This window comes from Pteropus medius, unplaced genomic scaffold (assembly GCF_902729225.1).
Source record: "Pteropus medius unplaced genomic scaffold, Ma_sr-lr_union100, whole genome shotgun sequence".
Lineage (NCBI taxonomy): Eukaryota > Metazoa > Chordata > Mammalia > Chiroptera > Pteropodidae > Pteropus > Pteropus medius.
This window is the reverse complement of record NW_024345601.1, coordinates 7,969,688-7,993,008: the sequence shown is the minus strand read 5'-3', so window position 1 is coordinate 7,993,008 and position 23,321 is coordinate 7,969,688. Positions and strand designations below refer to the sequence as shown.

At 38.5% G+C, this 23,321-nt stretch overlaps 1 protein-coding gene across 1 annotated transcript in view; it reads right to left on the bottom strand.

The window, feature by feature from the left end:
• Positions 1 to 23,321, bottom strand: part of SEL1L2 (SEL1L2 adaptor subunit of SYVN1 ubiquitin ligase) — a 118,735-nt gene that overhangs the window by 16,434 nt on the left and 78,980 nt on the right. Inside the window, exons 9-15 of the mRNA XM_039874460.1 lie at positions 22,974 to 23,030; positions 16,173 to 16,241; positions 15,196 to 15,273; positions 11,120 to 11,182; positions 10,473 to 10,560; positions 8,023 to 8,171; positions 6,548 to 6,622 (exon numbers count right to left, since the gene is read on the bottom strand). Coding sequence (XP_039730394.1) covers positions 6,548 to 6,622; positions 8,023 to 8,171; positions 10,473 to 10,560; positions 11,120 to 11,182; positions 15,196 to 15,273; positions 16,173 to 16,241; positions 22,974 to 23,030 — 579 coding nt within the window. The remainder of the gene's footprint in view (positions 1 to 6,547; positions 6,623 to 8,022; positions 8,172 to 10,472; positions 10,561 to 11,119; positions 11,183 to 15,195; positions 15,274 to 16,172; positions 16,242 to 22,973; positions 23,031 to 23,321) is intronic.

The window sequence follows — 23,321 nt, the reverse complement described above, 5'->3', positions numbered from 1 at the left end:
TAGAACAAGCTTTGGGTTTTTAATTATCAGCATTTTCATTTTAAGAACTGGAAAAGGTGGTACCTCCTCATTAATCTACAAGGTAACCAGATTAATAAATTTGGTGCCTGGGTACTTGATTATTATTTTCTAATTGCTAAACAAAGGAAATTAATAAAGACAAAGAGCAATGGCTCCCTCATTAATTAAATCTAAAATTCCCATATCCAGGTTTAAGATTAAGTGCAGCTCCTATTTTTTTGTTTTGTTTTATTTTTGTTTTTATTGTTGTTTTACATGTAGAGACTTTCTGTAGGAAAAAAAATATGTCTGTGACTGACTAAAATAAACTACCCATAATAAAACAGGAACTAAGACAGAAAAGAACAGAAATATGGCCAGTGAGAAATGTCATAGTGTTTTCTAAATGTATGAAATGTATGTCTCGACAATTGCTATCTCACATTGTGTAGAAGTGCCTAGGAGAGCAACCAGCGATGACTTCCAGGAGGAAAATCAAACTATCTGACACAGCTGGCCAGCTGGCACCACCAGGCAGTGTTTTCTCTTGCATAGTTGGCCCTGTGTTCAGAGTCCTTCTTGAATTACAAGGAGGCGGGAGAGGTAATTTGAACTTAACCCATGGGGTGGTGTTACTTTTATTCTTTATACAGACAATACCTCTCTCACCATTCTTGTTATGTTTTGCATGGGGGAATGATGAACAAAAGCTTTAATCTTATCGAAGCCTTATTGGCAGTCACTCAAATTCTCGTCTGATCTAAATAACAGCCATTCTATGCACTGTTGGACTACAAAGCCCTTCTACCAAGCCTTATTCATTTTATCCTTAAAGCTTGGGGCAGGAAAGGTGTCACTGTTCTGTTTTACCGATGTGGATGATAGTTGCAGGGGAATGAGGTGTGGCTAAATGACATCCAAAGAGTCATCTAATATAGCTGTATCATCCAGTCCTGTTCCCCCATTCCCCACATTTTATAAACATAGGCTGCTTGCAGCAGCTAAGAATGGAGGAAACAGACTGGATTTGCATTTGACATTCTTTCCACTGCTTAGGGTGCTGGGGCTGATGAAAAGTGATTAGCCACAAGGCAGGCCATTGGAGAGCACTGAAGGCAGGGATCTCCTTCGCTGGATTGTCAGGACCTCAATAAGACACCCTTGGTTGCTGTGTGAATCATTAGCAGTTATCAAATAGGAAATTCTCTACCAATAACTCTCAATTACTAACACAACTGGAAGAAGAAAAAAAAAGAGCATTAATAAAAGCGAGCATAGAAAAGCGGTTAACTCCCTCATTACCTGGCTGTCGAAATGCAGCCAGAGATATAAAAACTGAAGTGAAATATATGCTTGAGCACTAAGAATCACTCAATTCAGGGCCCACTCTCCCCCCAAAACATGGGGTCAGACAGGCCTGGATTCATATTGTGACACCACCACTGATAAGTTCTGCAAACCTGGCCATGTGACTTAACCTCTGTATTTCGGTTTCCTGATGCATACATTGAAGGCATTTATAAGGCTTATCTCATTGAGTGGTTGTGTGATTTAAATGACATAGTATACTTAGCAAACCAACACCTGGCTATTGTCATTATTGATATTTAAAAAACCTTTATTACTCTGTCAGATGCCAATGCCATCTTCTGCCTTAATTATATTTACTGTGTAAGAGATTTACCCAATATTTCCTTGTTTTGCTCTTTTTCTTAATGACTATGCTGCATCTCCTCAAGTCATGTGTAGTCTTTGAAGGAGGGAGACCTATTTCTCTTGGTCCTCTCTAGAGTGCTCAGCACTGTCATATACACAGTGGATGTCTCATAAGACACCACTTTGGTATCCAGCTCTGATCTCATTCCCACTTTCTCCTTATTTCTTAGAGCTTGAGAGTCATTGGAAATTTTAATGAAGGAAGTCCAGACAGGGTCCACCAATATCGCTGGAAAAAGTATGAATTTATGAAACAAATTGGCGTAGACTAGATTTACTCTACTCATTAGTGATATCCTTGGGCATGAATCGTAAAAATAACTCCTGTGTGTTGGTTGGCACAGGAGGGACTCAGCAAATATTAAGTCTTTTCCTTCTTTCCTCTATATTTTGATAACATCAATGAAATGCAAAACATTTGTAAATTTTCTATTCCCATACAGCTGCTTTTACTAGGATTTTTACTAACACAATTACCTTTGCGATTCCTAAACCGTGTTCATACATATAGGCCAGATTGAACATGGCTTGTGCGCTGTGGTATTTGTCTGCTGCAATGCTGTAATGTTTGGCTGCTGTTTGATAGTCTTTCTTAGTCCCGAAGCCATAGTAATGGTAATCGCCAATTTTTACTCTAGCGAATGCATTACCTGATAGAAATATTAGAAAGAGAAGAAGAATCCAAATGATTCATGTATAGTTCCTAGTAACTCAACCTAATGATAATATACATAAAAAAGGAAAAAAGCCACTCAGAATCCCAAAGTCAGAATTAGATATAATTTATGGAATACAAAATATAACACTCAATGCTAACTGTCTTCACTATAGGGTAACTCCCATGGCACAGTACAAATGTTCTTAAAGAATAAAAAATCATGAATTTTACATTTTAAATTTATTTCTTGAAAGTAGGTCAACTCTTGGGAAACTGGATCCCACCTCTCCAGTTCTCAGACTCCACTTCTGAAGCTCTACTCTCTAGCATAATCAGTTTCTCTCTCTCTTCGAGATCAATCCCATCAGCAATCAAACACACTTGCTATCTTGTATGAAGAAAAACCAACCCTTTATCCCATGGTGCCTCTCCTTCTAACTATTCCCAATTTTTCTGTTCACTTCACATCCAGCCTTTTCAAAAGTGTATTCTACACTCACCATCTCCAAAGCTTCATCTCCCAAATATTCTTCAACCCATTCCGATCCGTCTTCTGCTCCTCTCCCCGTAAACCTCCTACTTTCAAGGCGGCTGATAATCTCCATACAGCCAAATCCATTGGCCACTTCCCTATCTTTATCTCACCGGACCCCTAGCAACACTGAAGTCATCCAATCTATCCTGACATAAATGACATTTCATTCTCTTGATATCCTCCTGCCTCATAGACTTTTTATTTTCAAACTCTTGCCTGACTCTTCTACTCAACTTCTAAATTTTAGAATATCAATGGCTTGTTACTCAGTTTCTTTTTTGCATTTCTCCTTTCCCTTCTTTTTTCTTCCCCCTCCACCAACCTCTTCCACCACTCTCCTCCTCTTTCTCTAGGTGATCTCATCTAGTTCCACTGCTATCTTTATGTTTACAGTTTCTGAATTTATATCTATAGTCCTGTCTCACCCTAAGCCCCAGACTCTCATAATTGCCTTATTAACTTCTCTACTTGGATCTCAAATTTAAATAACCCAATAGAGATTCCTAACATCCTGCTACCTCTTCCCCTATCAGTTTTCTCCCGATCTCAGTGCCAGAACCACTATTATTCAGGCCTTAAATCTAGAATAATTATTCTTAATTATTTTTCCCTCACTTCCACCACCGAATCCATCAGCAAGTCCTGTTAGTTCTGCCTCAAAAACACATCTGTTTCTTGCCATCTCCTCCACCATCTAGTCCAAGCCTGGAAAACTACGATAGCCTCCAAATTGTTCTTTTATTTTTTCAATTTATTCTTCAAAGAACAGCCTAGATGATCTTTTTAAAATGTAAAATTGAATCATGTCATTCCCTGTGTTAAATCCCCCAAGTGCTTCATTTTGTACTTGGAATAATATCCAGCCCCCTTACCTGACCTACAAGTAGTGCCTTATCTGTCTTCTGCCCCACTGACTGTCCCTATTGCATGTCACTTTCTCAGTGTTCTCTAGTCTTCTTAATACTCCTTCAAAATATTGAGCTCATTCTTGCCTCAAAATCCCTGCATTAAGATTTTTTAAGTCCCTCTGTCTGGCAAGTTTGGAATTTCTCTGATTCTTCATGTGACTGGTTTCTCATCATTCAGGTCTCACCACAAATGTCACTTGCCTCCAGAGGCCTTCTTTGACTACCTTGTCTAAAGCATCCCCTCAACCCCACTCCAGCGGTTATCTGTCTCATCTCCATGTTTTGTATCCTTTGCAGCATATATCACTGTTGTCTTATTTGTTTACTAGCTTACTTTCTCTCTCTCTCTCTCATGAAAGCAAGAACTCTGAAGCTTCTTGATCATTGATGTAGTTCTAGAAGTAGAATGGTACTTGATAAGTATTTATGGAGTGAATGGATAGACATGGTAGGAAACTTTTTAGAAAATTCTTTCCCTATATGTTAAATATTTTAGCATCTTACTTTCCAGCAAACTTTGATACATTTAGGAGTAGGAAAAAAATTCATGTGACGTTTTAAGATATGAGATTTGAGTCTTTTAAAGGCTACTTAGGGATGACCTCTAAGGGTCTCTTTGGGGTCTGTGTTTCCATTCACCAGGACAATGTTGATTGAATAGACAAGGAAATGTTTGTCTAGGGCATTCATCTCAACTGTGGCCAATCCCTCTAGCACAGTCTAAGCTTGCCTGGAAAAGGAGGAAGTCCCCTGTGCGGTATGGTCTGAGGTATATCATTTAGGGGTGTAGGACTCCTTCTAAATTCCATTTGGCCTAGTGCAATGCCAAAAATATTTTGGAACTGATTCCTTTGAGTACTGAAGTTCTTTTAATCTTCTAGACTCCTCTATTACAATGTAATGCCATAGCCATCTTTAGTTCTCTCTGAGTAGAGGTAACGTCATAAAATTCTTAAGTTGCCAAAGACATTAGTTAGCAGGGCTTGCTTTCCAGGTGCTTCAAAATGTACAAGTAGATAAGACCTTATAGAAATGGGCCTGCAGGGGCCTGGAGAGGCAAAAAGCTCCAGGAACCCTAGAGAGAAACCTACTCCATCTCTAATTTTGCCCAAAGCTGCCTTTCTTTGACCCCAATATTCCTTCTGGGCCATAACCACAAAAGGACAGGACTTCTGTGTGTTTCCAAGCTCTACAAGCAGTAAGTAGGACCCCTGAAGTCTCTGAGAATGGAAGGCAGTGAACAAGCAGGTTTTCAGAGGATTCAGCTTCACTCTAATTAGGGGGCTAACTGGACGCATGTGGTGACCCTGACAGGCTCCCAGGGAGCCACTTGTCAGTGGTGGGGCTTTCTCTTTCAGTTTCACAGTGGCAGGGTGATGACTGCTGAGCCCCAATGGTTCAGCACCCTCCTCACATACAGCAACTGCTGAGAGAAGTACCGCCAGTGACTGGTTATTAGGTTTCCTAACCTCAAGCGAGCCACTCAGCAGGCACATCTTTGGGGACACTCTTGACTGACCTCTCTTGTGACACATAATTATTTTTAGGGGCCTGACATTTTTATATTGGAGAATTCTGTTTAATATTAATGTCCCCTCATTTCCAATAGCTCTTTTCCTTGGTGCAATTTCTACGATATTTCCTAGCTTGGAATAAACCTGTATTTGTTGCAGTTGAGGTAATCTGCCATAGCTCAGAGGTTTTTTTGTGTTGTTTCCCCACTCCAAACAAGGTTTTTATTGCATTTAGAAAACATAGACTTTTCTTTTGGGGGGAATTTTCACTAAAATTGCACAGACAGCTTGCTGTTGTGTTACCAGCTCAGCTGGATGTGACTTGGCACCACTGTGAATTTTTCCTCTGCCTCATATTAGCATGAACTGAAAATCATTTTTATTCTATTCACTTCTTGTAGAACAGGATAGTTCGGCCTTAGCATGAAACAATTTTGAGAAACTTAATTGGAAGTAAAATTGTTTTCTTACTGCAAGAGAGTTCCTTGCATATCCAAATGCCAATGGTGGCAGCTTTGCAATATCTCTCTACTCTTAGTAATATCATTTTAGGGAAAGAATAGAATGAGACATAGTGATTCAAATCCCACCTGTCAATGCTTTCCCACCAATGCTAGCTTACATTTCTCATCACGTGACCCCTACAAGCAGGGCACAGGAACTCCAGGAAAGGCTCTGAGAAGATCTTGCCAATTAACTCCGTTTTTTTTTTTTCCTTTCTTTCTGATGCTAACATGCTAAGTTATAATAAAGATCCAAAGTTTGTGGCAATAATCAATGTGATATTTTAAAAGAGAAATCAAACAAGTCTTAGATCCTCATGTAATTTTACCTATAAACTCATTGCAACATAGGCTCCATCTCTGATAAGTTAAAGAAAACTCAGCAATTAAGTGACTGAAGCCAGACCAAGAAAACTGATATCTTGAGTAAAACCATCATGTTTCAAACAGCTGTTCTAGTGCCATGAAGACAGAGCTACAGAAAAATTTGTATGGTTTGCTAAACTGGGGACCTTGAGAATAATAAAGAAAAGAAATTCCTGGAAATGACCTCCAACCAAAGACTGACCCTAATATAAGTACAGTTTGAAATATCACCTACTTGATATTCTGTACCTTTCTGTCTATGTGCCCAAGAACTCAGCTGGAGCAAATCAGATGAATAATAGTGGATGGGGACCAGGTATATGCTTATTTTTATCTAGGTTCTATACCTTGAATGGCAGCTCGATTCCATAGGAGAAGTGCCATTGGATACATTTTCTCTTTTTCAATAATTTTAGCCTTTTCTAAAAAAAAAAAAAGAGAGAGAGAGAGAGAGAGAGAGAGATTCCATTCAGAAGGCTTAAAATGTACCTGTAGTAAAGTCATATATACATATGTGTGATTAGGGAATTGCAGAGAATTTTAACTTATCTTACTAGATTCCAAAATGAATGCTGAATTGCTTTGAGCTACTTCATACCCCATTTCTGCAAGAAGTGCATACTGAATGAGAGAAGAATCTATATCACCATCCTTATAGGCAAAGTATGCTGTCAGGAATTTCTCAGCCCAGTGGCCTAGTTCACAAACTCCTTTATAAAGCTGTACATGGGAAGAGAAATCAAGCAGACTGATTAGCCAATATGCTTCATTCCAGGTAAAATATAAATGACATTAGTCTACAGCTCCTGCTGGTTAGTTGGACAAGAATTTCTGGTCTAAAGCATGGCTTTTGCAAATTATTTAGGGTTAAGAGTTAATACCTTTCATATACACAAAGATTATAAGTGTGTATTTTTTTGTTTTGAGCTGAAACTTCCTGAGGCTTATTTTATGTTTGCATAATAAACTCTCCTGACTTGGAGGCTATTTGGCAGAACGAAAATGTATTGACTTCTGTTTTTAAAAAGGGTCCTTTCTGGGCACTGCTGCTCTGCTAAGGCAAGTTATAAGGCCACAGCTGATGTGGAAAGGAGAGAATGAAGGGAAGACGGTGCCTGAGGGTGTAGGTGACATAACTACAAGGGAGCTGTGTGGAGTTCTATGGGGACAAACGTCAACTTAGCTGAATAGCCCTTATGTAACCAAAAGAGGTTAGCCATACATAATTCATTAGGAAGTTGGCAAAGGAGCAAATCTAAAGATAGATTATTAGCTGGCAGCTTTTGAAATGAGTTTTAGAGGGGCTAGATTGCAACATGGAAGTGCAGCGGAAGTATTTCATAAATCAATAAAGGGCATTAAATTCCTAAAAGCTTCCTAGGGCTGAAAGAATTCACTTTCTCAGTTGTCATCCAAATCATCAAATACCTAAGGACCCTGATTTTTGGGAAGAAGTGGACTACATTTTCTAGGCTAAACCAAACCTTTCAGTTTCCAAGTCAAAAGCCCTAATCCCACTAGACATGCCAAATTGCCCTGGCGATATGATTGAAGGCTAAAATAGAGCTCTTTAACAGGATTCTGAAGGAGCTCTGAACTTGATAAAAAGCCAAATGCAAGAGAGGAGGGATCATTTCTCTTTCTCCCTTTCTCACTCTGAGTTACATCACTGCTTTTCATCCTGACAAATGTCACTGTTCACACTGTCAACTGGAAGAAAAGAGGTAATATCTATAAAATCAAAGGCACCAACAATTTAAGAGCAGTATCACTTACTCTGAATGATAAATGAAAAGTACTTTAAAAACATCTCATTATTTACCTCCACAGCAGTTCTGCACGATCTTAACACTCCTGTTCCTGTCGCATACATCTTGGCCAGATAATAAATGGCGAGGGGCTGCCCACTCTGAGATGCCAAGTAAAAATATTTGAAGGCAAGTTTATAATCCTTCAATACTCCAGAGCCAGCTGAAAGTTAAAATTATTTTGAGCCACCCCTTATTTTTTTTATTTTGTTACATTATAATCTATGGATATAATGGTCATAGTGATGATTGCTATTTTAAATAGGGTGGGAAAAGCCAACCGAAAGTCAAGCTGTTCTAGTTCCACTGTTTGGGAGAGAAAAAGTTAAGTTTAATTTTAAGTAAGAATGTAGAGATCTTTGTTCTCGACCTATTCAGAAAACTGAAGAAGGTCTGTTTAGTCTCATGAAAATATCTCCTCAATATGTCATACCTAAAATTAACAAAGACTAAATGTTGGTCTCTGAGGACCAGAAGCCCTACCATGATGTCATCCTTCCATACCAAAAGACCAGTATAGCTCCTCCTGGCCATAATTGCGGAGTTTGAAGCAGGCAAATCTCATCTCCGGGAAGCGTCGCTCATACCCAACTCATGCTTGGAGCAAGTAGAAGCATTTGGAGTTAGGGCAGAGAATCAACTACAGCAGCTGAGATTCTTGTCCTGGCTCTCCCATTACTCCTTTTGTGAGTCGAGCACCTCCAGGCACTTCATTTGAAGAAGGAGAGGCTTTCACTAGTTGGTCCTTAAATCTCCCACAGCACTAACATTTCATAGCCTTTAGAAGCAGTGTCATGTAGCAGCTAAGAGCAAAGGCTCTAGAGGCAGATTGCTCAGATTTGAATCCCAGCTTCACTGTGATCTTGGCCAAGACGTTTAACCATATCATGGCTCAGTTTGCTCATCTATAAACTGTGGGATACTCCTTAAATGTGTTGAGAGAATGAAATGAGTTAATACCTATAAAGATTAACAAACATTAGCTATTACTATTACTCTTATTCTAGCAACTTAAGGAATCTGATAGATCCTGGGTCTGTGACCTGGAATGAACTATATGTATAAGGCCATCTTAGGCAACCCCACAAGGCAGTACTAAACAGGTCCTCCCCTTGGACTACCATGAAAAATGCCAGCTGACTCTTTGGCCAGATTGGACCTCCTTGGTGATTCAGTCTGCTCTGCACTAGCTCCACCTCTGACAGAGAGGTCTTAGTGCAGAGACTCAGGTGTATGTTGGATCTCCTGGTACTTGTCTTGGCCATGGCCTCTCTCAGTCCCCACAAACAGTGTTATAGACCTTCATGGCTTTATGAGACCTCTTACCCCAACTGCTTTACCTTCGTTCTCAGAAGATAACCTTGTACCTCCTAGCTCACTGAAGAAATTCTCAGTTAGTCTTTCCTCACTTGCCTCTTTCCCCTACCCCCTAGATTTACACATGTACCATCTTTCCTTCCTCCTTCCATCTTTAAGGATGAAAAATCTCTCCTCTCACCTAGGTCCAATCAGATCCTAATGACACCTAAATTTTTTCAGAATCCTTTTGTATCAATTATCTCGCCTCTCTCATGACACATTAACCACCTCCATTGGTTGGCTCTCTTTTCTCTGCCAAAAATTATACTCACATTCCTCCCCACCTTAAAAACAACCCCCCTCTTAGTTCTTGGTCATCTTCATGCTACCATTACATCTCTCTGCTTCCAGTTAAAGGTGCAGTACTCCCAAGAATATTTTTACTCATTTCCTTCCTTACCTTCTATTCACACTTCAACCCACTGTATCCAGCTTTTACACCAACCAGTCTAGTGATCTCACTAGCATCCTCAATACTGACAAGTTTCATAGATACTCGACCCTTTCTTACTTTTTTTTTTTTAAATTGAGAACCAGGCTACCCACTGCGTTCAGAGGTTTGTTCATTCATTTACTCTTTCTTAAAAGTTCTATTGCTTGGCTTCCTTAAGATCACATTTTTTTCCCTTCTTACCATGCCTTTTCAGTCATCTTATGACCACTCTTTCTCTGCCCATCTTTTCAATATGACACAGAGGATCACCAGATTTCTGACCATGGCCCATTCTCTTTTCCCCTCCTCTCTTTTCCCTTTGCAACCTTAGCTATTCTTAACAAATACTTACATGTTGATGTTTGTCATGTTCCAAATGTTTCTAAGTTTGATCTTTCTTGTGAGTTTCATACTTGCTTCTGGGTATGTGCATGATATTAAAAGCCACCTCAAACTTAATCTTTTCGAAAGTTACTTTCTCTCTCTGCATCTCCTTGCTTCCTCTCTCAACTGGTATCCTTTTCTTCAGTCTTCTTCAAACTCCTCCTCAAATTGCTGCCTGAATATTCTATCTAAACCACACACACCAATCTTTTGATTTTTGTCAAAAAAGGTTCAGACTTAATAATCATTTGTTGTTCTAAGTAAAGCAGCCATAGTCATAGCACTTACAGTAGTACATGAAGCCTAATTGAAACTGTGCGTTGGGCCATCCTTTCTCTGCAGCTTTCTGAAAGTATTTAAGTGCTTCAGCATAGTTCTGCAAGATAATTACACTCTATTACTCAGAGATGTATGTATAACTCCATGGTAACAATTGCCCTCTATTTTTTAAAAAGAGTGAAGTAAGTGCTGGATGTGATTTAGACTAATTAAACTAATATCAGAAGTATTATACATTTTATTTCATTATTATATTAGGAAATAATTATCTCATTTTCATTGCAAATTATGTCTTTTCCTACACTGACATTAAATTTTGTTAGATATTGGGGCAAGGTCACTCAAAGACAGAGGTTACACTAAAAAGATAAACTTCTCTATTGAAAAAATCCTCAAGGGTTAGATGATTTCTAAGGTTACTATTACATTAAGTTAATAATCCTTAGGTAACAATTGGGGTTGTTATTCTTGTCATAAGCTTGTTCTGTCTCTTTGGCAAACATTTCACTGGATTATTTTATTCTCTGTTATCAGATATGATAGTTTGGCAAACCAGGTAATAGAGACTAATTTCTTTAAATTAATCAGTGACCATGATTTTTACCCTATAAATGGCTAGAAATATGTTAAAAGGATAATGATATTATTTAACTTACCACAGGAACTCCTTTCCCATAAAAGTAAAGAAGACCAAGCCCATGAAGACCAATTGCATTGCCCTAGAACAGTTTTAAAAATCCAAGTGAAGTCCCAGAAGAATTCGTGATAAGGAAAATTATTGAAAAATCATTCAAAATATTTGAAACGCACCCAATAGGTGATTAACCATGACAGTTAATCAGGCAGTTGGCAAATTATTTTGACCCTTTCTAGTTTGTACTTTCACCCCTTAATAACTCCCTCTGAATAGAAAAGAGAAGAGGAAAATGAAAGTCAAGTCTTTCCTCTATGCTTTTATTTAGCTTTTATTTAGTACTCTCTTTGTGTTACCCCACAAGAGACATGGTGCAGAGGAAGGAGATGAAAGTTAAAAGATGGATAAACCATGACCCCTGCCTTAGAGAGTTCATAGATTAGTGTGCTCTGACTCACTAGGGAGGACCTCTCAAAGTAATCATGTCAACTGTAGTAATTCCTGTGGGAGAACAAGATTGAGTGTGTTGTGGGCACCTAGAAGAAGAATACTCAACTGCCTGGAGGCGGCTAGGGACTGAGGGGATTGAGTTGTCAGAGGTGGTGACATTTGAGCTGGGTTCTGAAGTATGTGTAAGAGTTTTCCAGAAGGGAGAAATCTATCCAGACACTTGTTATGTGCTTTAGTCAAAGGAGGTTGCCATAAATGGCCAAATAACATTTAGATACTCTGTGAATTCCAATCTAGCTATTATGGATGATCAAGCATTGTTGGTATATGTTTCTTTATTCAAATTTGACTGCTTATAACATCACCAATGTTTTCTGTTCTATTTGATGCTAAATTAATTACCATTTATTTTTCCGATTTATATTCTAAATAGTCTAGAAAGGGAGTATTTAGCACATTTAGCATTTAGCACATGTTCAAATATATTGATATTCAGCCTATTAATCTCTGATGAAGAGTGAACCTTAAAAGTAACTTCCGTACCAGAAAACTCATTTTTTTTTTTTTCTATCTCCCATCATGGATTTCAACCTCTAGTGACTGTGTAAGGAGCCATGTTGGCCACTTGGCTTTCATTCAGCAAATCTGTAGGTTTTTTATACGTTTAAAGTATTTCCTCAGAAACAAGTTCTTGTAGAAAACTCTCCCGATTTACCTAACTGTAGATGCTGTGGATGGAGTCAGAGTATCAGTGATACTGGAATAAAACATAAATAGAGAAGGCATAGTTCAAAAACTATTTAAGACTCCAAAGTTTGGGCCTATAAATATCAAAAGGCCAGCTATTGTAAGAATTATTAAGGATGGTCCACCTATATTTAAAGCAAGTGGTGTATGTCTGCTCTCTTCGTCCTTCTGCTCCCCTGACTACATCTACCTGTGGTCTTAGGAGTATTGGGGTAGTCTGGCCTCGGGGTAGTAAGGCCTAGTGATGGGTGTGATAAGGTCTAGTCCATCTGTCTTCTTCTAATTACTCTCATTTAAATGATGAGAAAAGTAGAAGGGAGGGGAAATAAGAAGAGGAAAGGGGGAGGAAAATAAGAGGGAGAAAGTTAGAACAGTGAGGACAAATTACTTTCCTTCTCTAAGAGAGTTGCAGGGAAACCAGGAGCTCAGTGGATGATTCACTAACTGTTTAAGGCCCAAAGCACCTTTTTAGGACTTTTGGGTCAGGAATGACCATTAAAGTAATGTAAGAAGTACATTAATCTAGGTGATGAAGTGGTGGAGACTGAGGCAAGCCAGTGAGTACCTGCCTTGTCTAAAGGGAGCAGCAATTCCTCAGCTTTTGTTCCAGGCAGTTTTGTAACATGGAATGGTAGCTTCATATGGCCAGCTCTTCCCATTTTTCAAGAAAAGCTGGATGTCTAGATTTTGATATGAAATTTCCTAATTTTAAAAACACTTTCCGGGTCTAACAAAACATAAGTAGGCAGTCACCCCATATATAACTTTCACTTTAGGGCTTAAATGCTCTTGCTTAGGTTAACTGACATCAGCTTAGGGAGCAGACGATCATTTATTTGGCAAATATTCAATGAACCTCTACTATGTGCTAAGACCGCTGCACTCCTCTAGTTGAGGAGACACGGCCTTCAGAGGGTAGGAGAGATGGCACAGGGTAGAAGCAGTAAAGTTCCAGCAGTACATAGTATGAATCCAGGGCAAGTTCAGAAGAGGAAAAAGATTATGTGAGCCAAGGAGTGTAAGAGTGGCTTTGTGGAGGGAGAGAGGATTAAACTTTACTCTGGGGGATGGATAGGATTCAGAATAGGAGAGTCTGGGAAGGGAGGGGAAAAGACAAAAGTGTGGAGATGGGGATAGATCTGATGTGTTCAGAGGCTGAGAGAGAAAACTAGTCCAATATGGGCCCAATTTCACACAGGATAACTGTTTATGTTTCTGAGTAAATAAGATAAAAGAGGTCATAAAGTCTGTAGCCTTGCATTTCAGTACTGATATGACTTAAAAGCAAATTGAAAATGCCTTTTTTTTCTTTAAGTAGAAGAGCGTGGGTGTGCAAAGAGTGGGAGATAGACACCTTTTACTTTAGTTGTGACCCTAATTGAGAAATCTAATTGTCCAGGTGATGATAAAGGAATATATGGCTGTGTCCACTTGATGCCATTCAGAACAATCATTTTAAATACACTGTCAGATTTCTTCTGTAAAGTAAGGTAACTCAGATCACTGCTGGTTACTCAGCCCTGAATAGCTTGGGAGCTGGGTTAATTTACACACTCAACTTCCTGGCATTATTCCTCTGGGCTGACAAATCAGCATTATTTGCCAAATTACAAAAGATCTTCTTGTTACATTACCCTGCCTCTTTTTCAGTTGGCTCTCTCCTGTCATCCTAATCTCCATATAACTAATAGTCTTGCTGAGCAACAATTTCATATAAATTACAAGGGAGAGGAGCTTAGTACCAGCCTTCTCAGTAATTTACACCACAATAGCAGCAGCACTGAAGTGCTAGTCATTTATAAATAGGCTCCTAAAGCAGCAGTAGGTTTTTAAAAACTGAGAACAGTTGAAAATATTCCGACTTGAGCACATCTTTACTGCTAGTCTTGTGGTATGACAGAGTAAGACAACAAAATGTTTCCTATTGTGCAGGGATAGAAAGTTTATTAAGGCCATTCACCAACAATAGGTTGATGGGTGCTGCAATTAGGACACTCTTAGTTTACTAAAGGGATTCAGAGTAGTCCTCTAAGTTTTATCTGACAGATGCCAGCCTCACCGAACCAAGGAACTAAGGCAAAACTTCAATGGCAGAAGCCATATTACATCATTTCTATATTCCTTCACAGATCCAATCTATTCTGCATTGGATATGCTTTGAAGTTCACTCTACCTAACTGGCTCCAGGCTGCAAAAGATAATAGCTGACACATACCACTTACTATGTGCCAGGCAGTGCTTTAAGTACTTTACAATAGGAGGCACAGAAATGTTAACTCAAAAATCCTGACAACAATAGGAGGCAAATCTTATATTATCATATTATAGATAAGAAAGTCGAGGCACAGGAAGGTTAAGTAACTTGCCTATAGTCACACAGCTAGTAAGTAGCAGGGCTGGCATTCAAACCAAATGTCTCCAGAGCCATGATCTCAATCATCGTGCCTCTCTGACAGCCTTATTCTTGGGCCAAGGGGATTTCTAGCTCTTGGGTATAATCAAACAGGAGAAAACTGGGCATTTCTTGGTTGCTTTCATCCTAAACTTACAGCATTATTGACTGAGTTTTCTTTTCCTATATCCTTATCTCTTATTTCTTGTTTCCTGAGCTAGATGGCCTCATCTATTGCATGTAAGAGGGGAAAGCTGAGCTTCTGTCTGGCTTCTTGCTAGGAAAATTCAAGTCACTGCCATTTTTCACTTACTAAGAAGACAAGACATGTCACTCCCTATCCCAACCCCATATTTTATTGAGAACAGTATTCTTCTTCTCCAGGACACGAAACTCCTCCCACGCCTATTAACCAGGCATGGGGCCTTGAAGTCAACTCTTCAGCACTAGTCTGCATGTAATGGAAGTCAAATGTTTTTATGTTTTGAAGAAATGAGCTGAGTACATACCTTATTGGCTGCCATGGAAAAGTATTTGAATGCAGTAGCGTTATTTTGTGGTGCCGCATCATTACCTTCTAAATACATCTAGAAGAAAAATTAAAAGAGGATGTTAAAAAAACCAAGAAATTTGAGGATGATGAAAAGATTTTAGAATACATAGAAGTGATGGTTGCACAACACTGTGAATGTAATAAATGCCACTGAAATGTACATTTTTAAGTGGTTAATTTTATGTCATTTGAATTTCACTTCAATTTTTTATAAAGGAAAAATTAAAGAAACAATCTACTACATACATTCTGAAGTGAATTTGCCCAAGGACAAAAAAAATGAGCCCTATTTGTGTTTTCTCATATTTCCTTGCATCTAAATTTACTGTGTGTAGCACTTCTGGAAATAGAACACTTGTCCCCAAGGTTCCTAATGAATGCAAACTGGCTGCAGTGCCAAGGGCAGCACTTGGGAGAGTGAGTGGTCTTTGAAGAAAGAACCTGCCTCTCTAGAGGAATCCTCCACAAAAGCTGTTCAGCAGCCAGAGGGTCCTCCTACCAGAGGTGGCCCAAGCATGGACTTTGGTCAGCCTGGAGCTGGGTCTCATTCCTAGAGTGGAGGAAGGAGGCACCTCATGAGATTGAGGCCTGTATCAGTCTTCAGTGCATAATTAGCTCAGCTCTCCTGTTACATGCCAGGGGTAGAAGTCATGGGAAGGATTGATTCTGAACTATACTCAGTCAAGGAGTCCTGAGCCAAGTGCACTTTCATGGCTGCTTTTGGCGTCCTAGATAAAGGCTGCTGTTTTATGGGGCTTCTTCCTAAATTATCACCTCAGGAATACTACCCTCAATTTGTAGCCAAATGCCCTTCAACTCCTTTCATGATCGAGGCCTGCAGCCCTGTACCCTACACTGGGTTCGATTAGCTGATACCATTAATTTCTTAGGTCTTTAAGAAATGAAAAATATCAATCCAGATGAAGCATATACCTTTCCTATAAATGCCATGGCGTTTGCACTCCCGGCCTTTGCTGCCTTTAAGAAATAGTATAATGCTTTCTGGAGAAAAAAGAAACAGTATTATTGACATACTCTATAAAACGTCATTAACATATTCTACAAAACGGCTTTGCAAAGCAAACTGTATTTTATTTAACATACATTCAAAAATATATCTATGGAATGCCCACTTTCTTCAAGGCACTATTCCAAGTGCCATTGAACTGTAAATTGATATAGATATATATCACTCTTCATTTTATTATTTTAATTATTATTATTAATTTTAATAATTTTACATAATTTTAGAATGTGAGGACTTCTCACACTTAGAAAGGCACATGCATGTGGCTTTGTTGAGGACAGATGAATCCCAGCTGTAGATCTAAACAGTTCATTATTTGAAAAAATATGCTTCTATGTTATACTATATAACTTATTTTATAAGACAGTTTATATATTGGTAGAATTGGATATACAGCATCCTAATGTTTACAGGCAGAATGAATAAGACCAGACACACCTGGCTGCTTGCTGAGACCAGGTCTTTTCACAGAGGTGAACTTCAGGCCAGTTCTTTCTAAATCAAATTGAAGAGGGCTGGCAAAACCTCTGATTCTCTCTAGGTCATAACATTAAATGAAATACTCAGTCTAGACCACATAAGGACTGACCTGTCCCTGGCTGCCTCATTTCCTAGGCCTCATCCTGATCTTCCAGAAATTCTCCTCAGAGACCACATGGAGTAATAAAAGAAATCAGCCCCAGGAATGAGAAACAAAGAAACTCTCTAAAGTGTCTTACTAGGACACAACTCTTCTGCTCTTCAAAAAGCCTTGGATAGGTTGACATGCAAGGGTCTACTCCTGACCAAAGATGAGAGAAAGCAATGTGGGTAGTTTTTTCATATGTAAATTTGCTCTAGAAATATTATCAACTTATTCGACAACCACGGGGTCATTTATAAAGTCAGTCTGCTTATAGACGTAAAGTAAATACAAATGCCACCAGTGCCAGACCTCATCACACCCATTCATCCATTTATCTCTTCTGTTCTTCATTTATCCTTTCAAAAACTTGATTGAAACTTGCTGTATATATGGTAGTATTCCAGGTATTATAGGTGATCCATAGATGATCAAAAACACTGTCCCCATATTTGCTCCCTAATAATACTGCTGAGAAGAAAGAAATACATGTAAAAACCAATAAGACAATAGGTGATAGATGGGATAAAAGGAATACCAAAAAGAATTAGAGGGATGTAGAATAACAGAAAATTTAACCAGTTCACTGATAAATATTTTACAAGGTTTTCCTTGCCTATTCTTCACAAAGACACAATAAGGAAAGTATTATTAATATCTGAGCCTATTTAGTGACACTAGAGTCATGTAGCTGGTATTGGAATCCCACAAGCAGTTTGAATCCAATCCCCATGTACTTGGCACTCTGCCTTCTCTGATAAAAAAGGGCTTCAATGATAAATGTCTCATAAAAGATGAAGATTCACCAGTGCAGAGGTCATCATAGTCTGGGGGAATAACATGAGCAAAGAATGGAGATGGAAATGTCCAAGTGTGTCTAGGGAGTAGTAATTACTTCAGTATGGCTAAAGTAGAATATCCAAAAGCTAAGACTTGCAAAAATATAATGGGGCCATATCATAAACAATCTTGAATACCAGGCTAAGGACTTTTATTTTATGTGGTAGAAAATAGAAGCCACTGGAGATTTATGGGCATAAGGGCATCTTGAAGTAAATGCTGTCTAAAATGTCTGGAATAATGTGTTAATTGGCTAGGAGAAATTCGTAGCAATGTGTGATTTACCAATCATTTATTGGTAAATGTATGCTTTACCAATCACATTTATCAGAGCACATTAATTTAAAAGATATGTTTCTTATGAATATTTCTATTCAGCTAAGACCCAAATATACCCCTAGGTTACTATAATTTGTGCAAGTCACAGTATCTCCATGGTTTCCTCATTCATAGTATCCTTCCCTGTGTGCTCATGGGGGCACCCTGTCTTTCCCTATTATGGCATGCATCCATTGATTTAATTGTCTGCTTAATTGTTTGTCTCCCCCAATGCTGAATCCTCTGTTCTTAGCACAGCATTTACTGTATGTGAGGCACTCAGGAAATATTTCTAGAATGAATGAATAAGTGGGTGAATGAAAGGATAAATTTATATCTCTAAAACAAGGGGACCGGATTTTATGGTCCCTTCCAACTCTAGTATTACGATTCTATGAAACCATTTTTCAAAGTCTAGTTTCAGAATTTGGCTCTCAAATATGGCAACAGAAAGTCCTAGGAAAAAATGTTTCACTTTGGGAAACTAGACTTGAACTGTTAAAAGAGAATAATCTATTCTTTAGAAACAAACAAGAATCCTGGAGTTTTCCCCATCCTTTAATATAATGACCCGATAAAGACCAATGGAATTGAGGCTTTCTGTAATTCCTTATCCACAACTCTCCACTCTCATGGCCTACTTGGCATTTCTGTTCTCTTTTCTTTCTACTTAAATTAACCTGCCTTAATGTTATTGCTTCAACACTTTGTTAAACACTGTGTGAAAGTACCATGCAAGTTATTTTGATGAATATGCATGAGCTAATCTGAGTTCTTGCTCTCAAAGAGTTAAGATCAAGTATCCATTCATTCCTCCATTCACCTATCCATCTGCTATAATCTGCATATTTGTGTCCCCCCCAAATTCATATATTGAAATGTAATGCCCAAGGTGATGGCATTAGGTGGGGCTTTTGAGAAGTCATTAGCAGAACCCTCATGAATGGGGCCTCGTGAAGAGGCCCCAGAGAGCTAGCTTGCCCCTTCTGCTATGTGAGGATGTGATGGGAAGTCTGCAAACTGGAAGACGGTCCTCATCCAACCATGCTGGCACCCTGATCTCAGACTTCCAGCCACCAGAACTGTGAGAAATAAATTTCTATTGTTTATAACCTACCTAGTCTATGGTATTTTTGTTATAGCAGCTAAAACAGACTAAGACTCCATTCATCCATCATCTATCCCTCAAATAATTACTGAGCACCTGCTAACATATTTTACTGATTCGAAGATATACATCTCCCCCTTTTAATCAAGACATTTCTTACCATCAGTGGCATTGTACAATTTATATTGGCAGTGTTTTTTCTTTCTCAGTTGAGCATAAAATAATGTATCTTATAATTGACAGTGTCTTAGATAGGATGAAATATAGTATGTCTCAGGCATTATGCTAAATAAAGTTTTATTAGTTGATGTACATCCTCTTTTTAAAAGAAATGAGCATGATTTTTTCATTGGTTCTAAGAAAATCTCTAGTTTAATCAGTTTGTAACATTTCTTCTAGAATGAAATGCCAAGAAAGGGCATTGTTCTAAAAACATTTATGAACACTTATTTTATCTTAGGCTCTGTAAATCATCCTGGAAAGGGATGATATTAGCCCTCTTCTTTGTAGTGGTTGGCAGGGTAGACAAAGCAGTCGCCCTCACATATTTTATATTATTCCTCTGCTAGGTTGAATTTAATCATGCCTTATCTACTTTAATTATAATCACCAAAACACCCAGCTTTTCTAACCCAATTCATTCTGATCCTGTATATATTTAGAAATGCAAATGACATTAAATGTACACATAGAAATTAAAGATAATATAATCAAGAATTGTATATTGCATATACAATACTTTTCGATAATTAATTCTGTAGTGGGGAAGAGAGTAGTGAAAATTTTGCCTGTGGTGACAACTCATAAGAGATTAATTCAATCAACAGTGAGATTAAGCCAATCAACAGTGAGAAGAAAAAAAAATGTAAGCTAGTTTTTTCCAGATATTTTGATATTTAATTTGCTGGGCAGTAAATTGACCATCACTTAGATTTAAAAAGAACTTTACATTAATAATTTTCTTTGGTGGACTGACGCATTAGCATATTGGCTCAAGTGGTGGTTCTCAGGCTTAGGAGCAACATATAATGCTTAGAATGCTATCATTCATTCATTCATTCATTCATTCAATAAGTACTTACTAATAACCTGATATGTATCAGGTACTAATCTGAGAACAGGATACATAGTAGTGAGCAAGACAGACAAGAACTTACATTCCATTTTGGGGATACAGACAGTAAACAAGTCAAGATCAATGTATATGGAGTGATATGGGCTAGGAGAAAATAAACACAGGGTGATAGGATAAGTGATGGAAGAATAAAATTGATCAATGTAATCCTCTCTGAGGAGGTAAAACTTGAAGAACGAGATGTTAGCCATGGGAAGAGCTGCAGTAACAGCCTTTCAGAAATTAGGTTTATCTTTTTATCCTCTCTCTTCCCTTTGCATCTCCCATGCCATTTCAAGTTTATTCTGGTGCAACTAAACTTGTTGCAAAAATGACCACAATACTTTGCACTTTTGTCTATTAAAAGGAGAAGTCCTTTTCCTATCCCTTCAGTGTTGGCTGGCCTTGTGTCTTGCTTTGGCCAAAAGCATGTTGCAGAAGTGATTTGTGAGTTCTGACCCTAGGCCTCAAGAGACTGTGTTCTAAGAACCTTAGGACAAAAGCAATTTGACTGTCATGTAAAAGCTTGGGCCAACTGACGAGGATGAGAGCATATGGATAGACCCAGTCATTCTAGCTGTCACAGATGAGGCCATCATAAAGAAACCAGACCTAGCCAATACTCTAGCTAACTACAGATCTTTAAACAAGCTCAGCCAACATTAGTTGAACCTGGCCCAGACAAGAATTACTCTGCTGAGCCCAGCCAAAACTACTGACTTGCCAAAATCATGAATTAAATAAATGGTGGTTGTTTTAAACCACCTAGGTTTGGGAGTGGTTTATGATGCAGCCTAAGCTAATTGATACATAAGCCAATAATTCTTGAGCTCGCAGAACTTGACTGGAGCCCCCCATTCCAGTTCTAGTTTATTAGGCAGAATGAAGCAGCAAAGACCAGCCTCTGGTTGCCTCCGAATATGCCTGAACCATGGGAATGGTTCTGAAATAAAGCCAGCCTTTTCGAAATATCTGGATGAACAGCACAGAGTCCAACACATCATCAGAAAGTTCGAGCTGAAGCAACCTGAGAGATTGTTATTCATTCTTCTTGCTTTATAAATGAGGAAAATAGGTTTTAGAGGCTTTTTTTTTTTTGCCTAGATCAAAAGGAAGTAAGGTTTGATGGAAAGAGCACAGGCTTTGAATGCTGAAGCCCTGAGTTAAAATTCTGCTTCATAACAACCTTTTTACCCAGCTGAGAGACTTGAAGCAATTTATTTCATCTCTTCAGCCTCAGCTCCTCATCTGTAAAATAGAGATAATAAAACCCTTGTGAATGAGCCCACAGGAGAGCCAGGGTGATGTCCAACTGCCTGGCTTTTGCCACTACAGCACCAGAATCCTTCAGTGTCAGCCTTGGATAGCACTTCATCCTCACCTAGAGATGGCTACAGCTTCTATCTGATAGCTGGAGTTAACCAGAGGTATCTAGCTTTGTGGGATTTTATGTACTCTACAAAGATTGGTGGGTATTCCCTGTAGCTGAGTTTTAGGTACCTTCACAATAAAATTTCATGTTTATGAAAAATGGAGAATTCGTCCCAGTATGCATCTTATGATTAACATGAGAAACTCATTGAAGGATAAAATTTGAAATTGGAGCAATATTGTGAATCTAGAATTCATCTAAGGAGCTAAAACCTTGGCTAATGATGAAGATAATAAAATCTGAAGGCCTTCAATTGAACTGTCTTGGGATGCATATGCTTATTTCACTTGCTACCTATTTTTATCGTTTTATGAAATTAACTTTGACATTTACCTAATATATATATACTATATCTAATATAAAACAAACTATAATACCAAAGACACATTTGTAAAATAACGATCTTAAGTGAAATAGAAAGTAATAATAATGTAATCTCCTTATAAAGTAGTTATTCCTAATGCTTAGACTTTGGGACTATGTTGAAATAGGGTATGTGCTCCTTTGAGGCAATAGCACACCACTCCTATAAAATGACAAAGGCTGGAAAATCATCTTTTAAAAAGAACCCCAGTTACTTCTCCAGATCTGTGAGGATCTAGGACCTTGAAACCTTGATCTAGACAAGACTTCATCCCAGGGCTCTGATATCTTACTAAGAAGGATCCTGTGTAGGTCAAGTTTATTTGCTCTTTCTCCACTAAATTTGATAATTAATTGGTAATTAATTGATAATTAATCTTATAACCTCATTGAGATAGGGTAAAGTTAGGCAAAATGATTGAAAGGAGCTGTGCAAATTTATAAAGATGATTAATAATGCTTCTAATAACATTGTAAACAGTCTGTCTTCTGATCTAGCCAAATGGGGTTGAGTCTAACTCTCAGGAAACTCCTAGACGGACTTTCCACAGCTGGCTTAGGGAATGGGCAATTCCAAGGCCAGCATATTGGATGTCCTCCTTATCTTATCCCCGTCCAAAAGTGTGTTTAGGTGAGAAGAGGCTAGTTTCAGAGGGAGCATGGAAGCACCCCTGCCCCAACTGCTTCTTCAGAAGCCTCTACCCCTTTATACTCTAAGGCAAGTAGGAAACGTGTTCCCTCTGGTGAACTATGTTCTTCCTCAGAAGTTGGGAAGCTGATCTGACTAAGGAAGCAACAGCGGGCTTTCCCCAGCAACTCCTCCATGCCTAACTCCCTTTTCACTGCTCCACCATCCTTCCTCACCACTGTCCTTCCCAATCCACATGACAGAATCTTGAGATTGACTTACATAGTAATCCTGATCTAGACCTTTCCTCCCAATTAGATGTAATTGTCCAAGAGATACCTAGGAACAATAATTTTTGAAAATTATTTGAAGAGTAATATTAATTTAAATAAAGAAAAGAAAACCTCTTACTTGGTGATTTCACTATAGATTGTTGATACAGTTTGATTCAGTTGACATGTCTTAAAAAAGAAGCAGGAAACATTCCAGACTATATCTTTTACTGGGTAACTGGTCGATACAGGGCATATGGCTTCTTTAATGAATGGCCTGCTGGAGTACAGTAACACTGAGGCACATAAACCTACTGAAAGTTCATGCAAATGCCATACCATTCCCATTCCCAAAGGC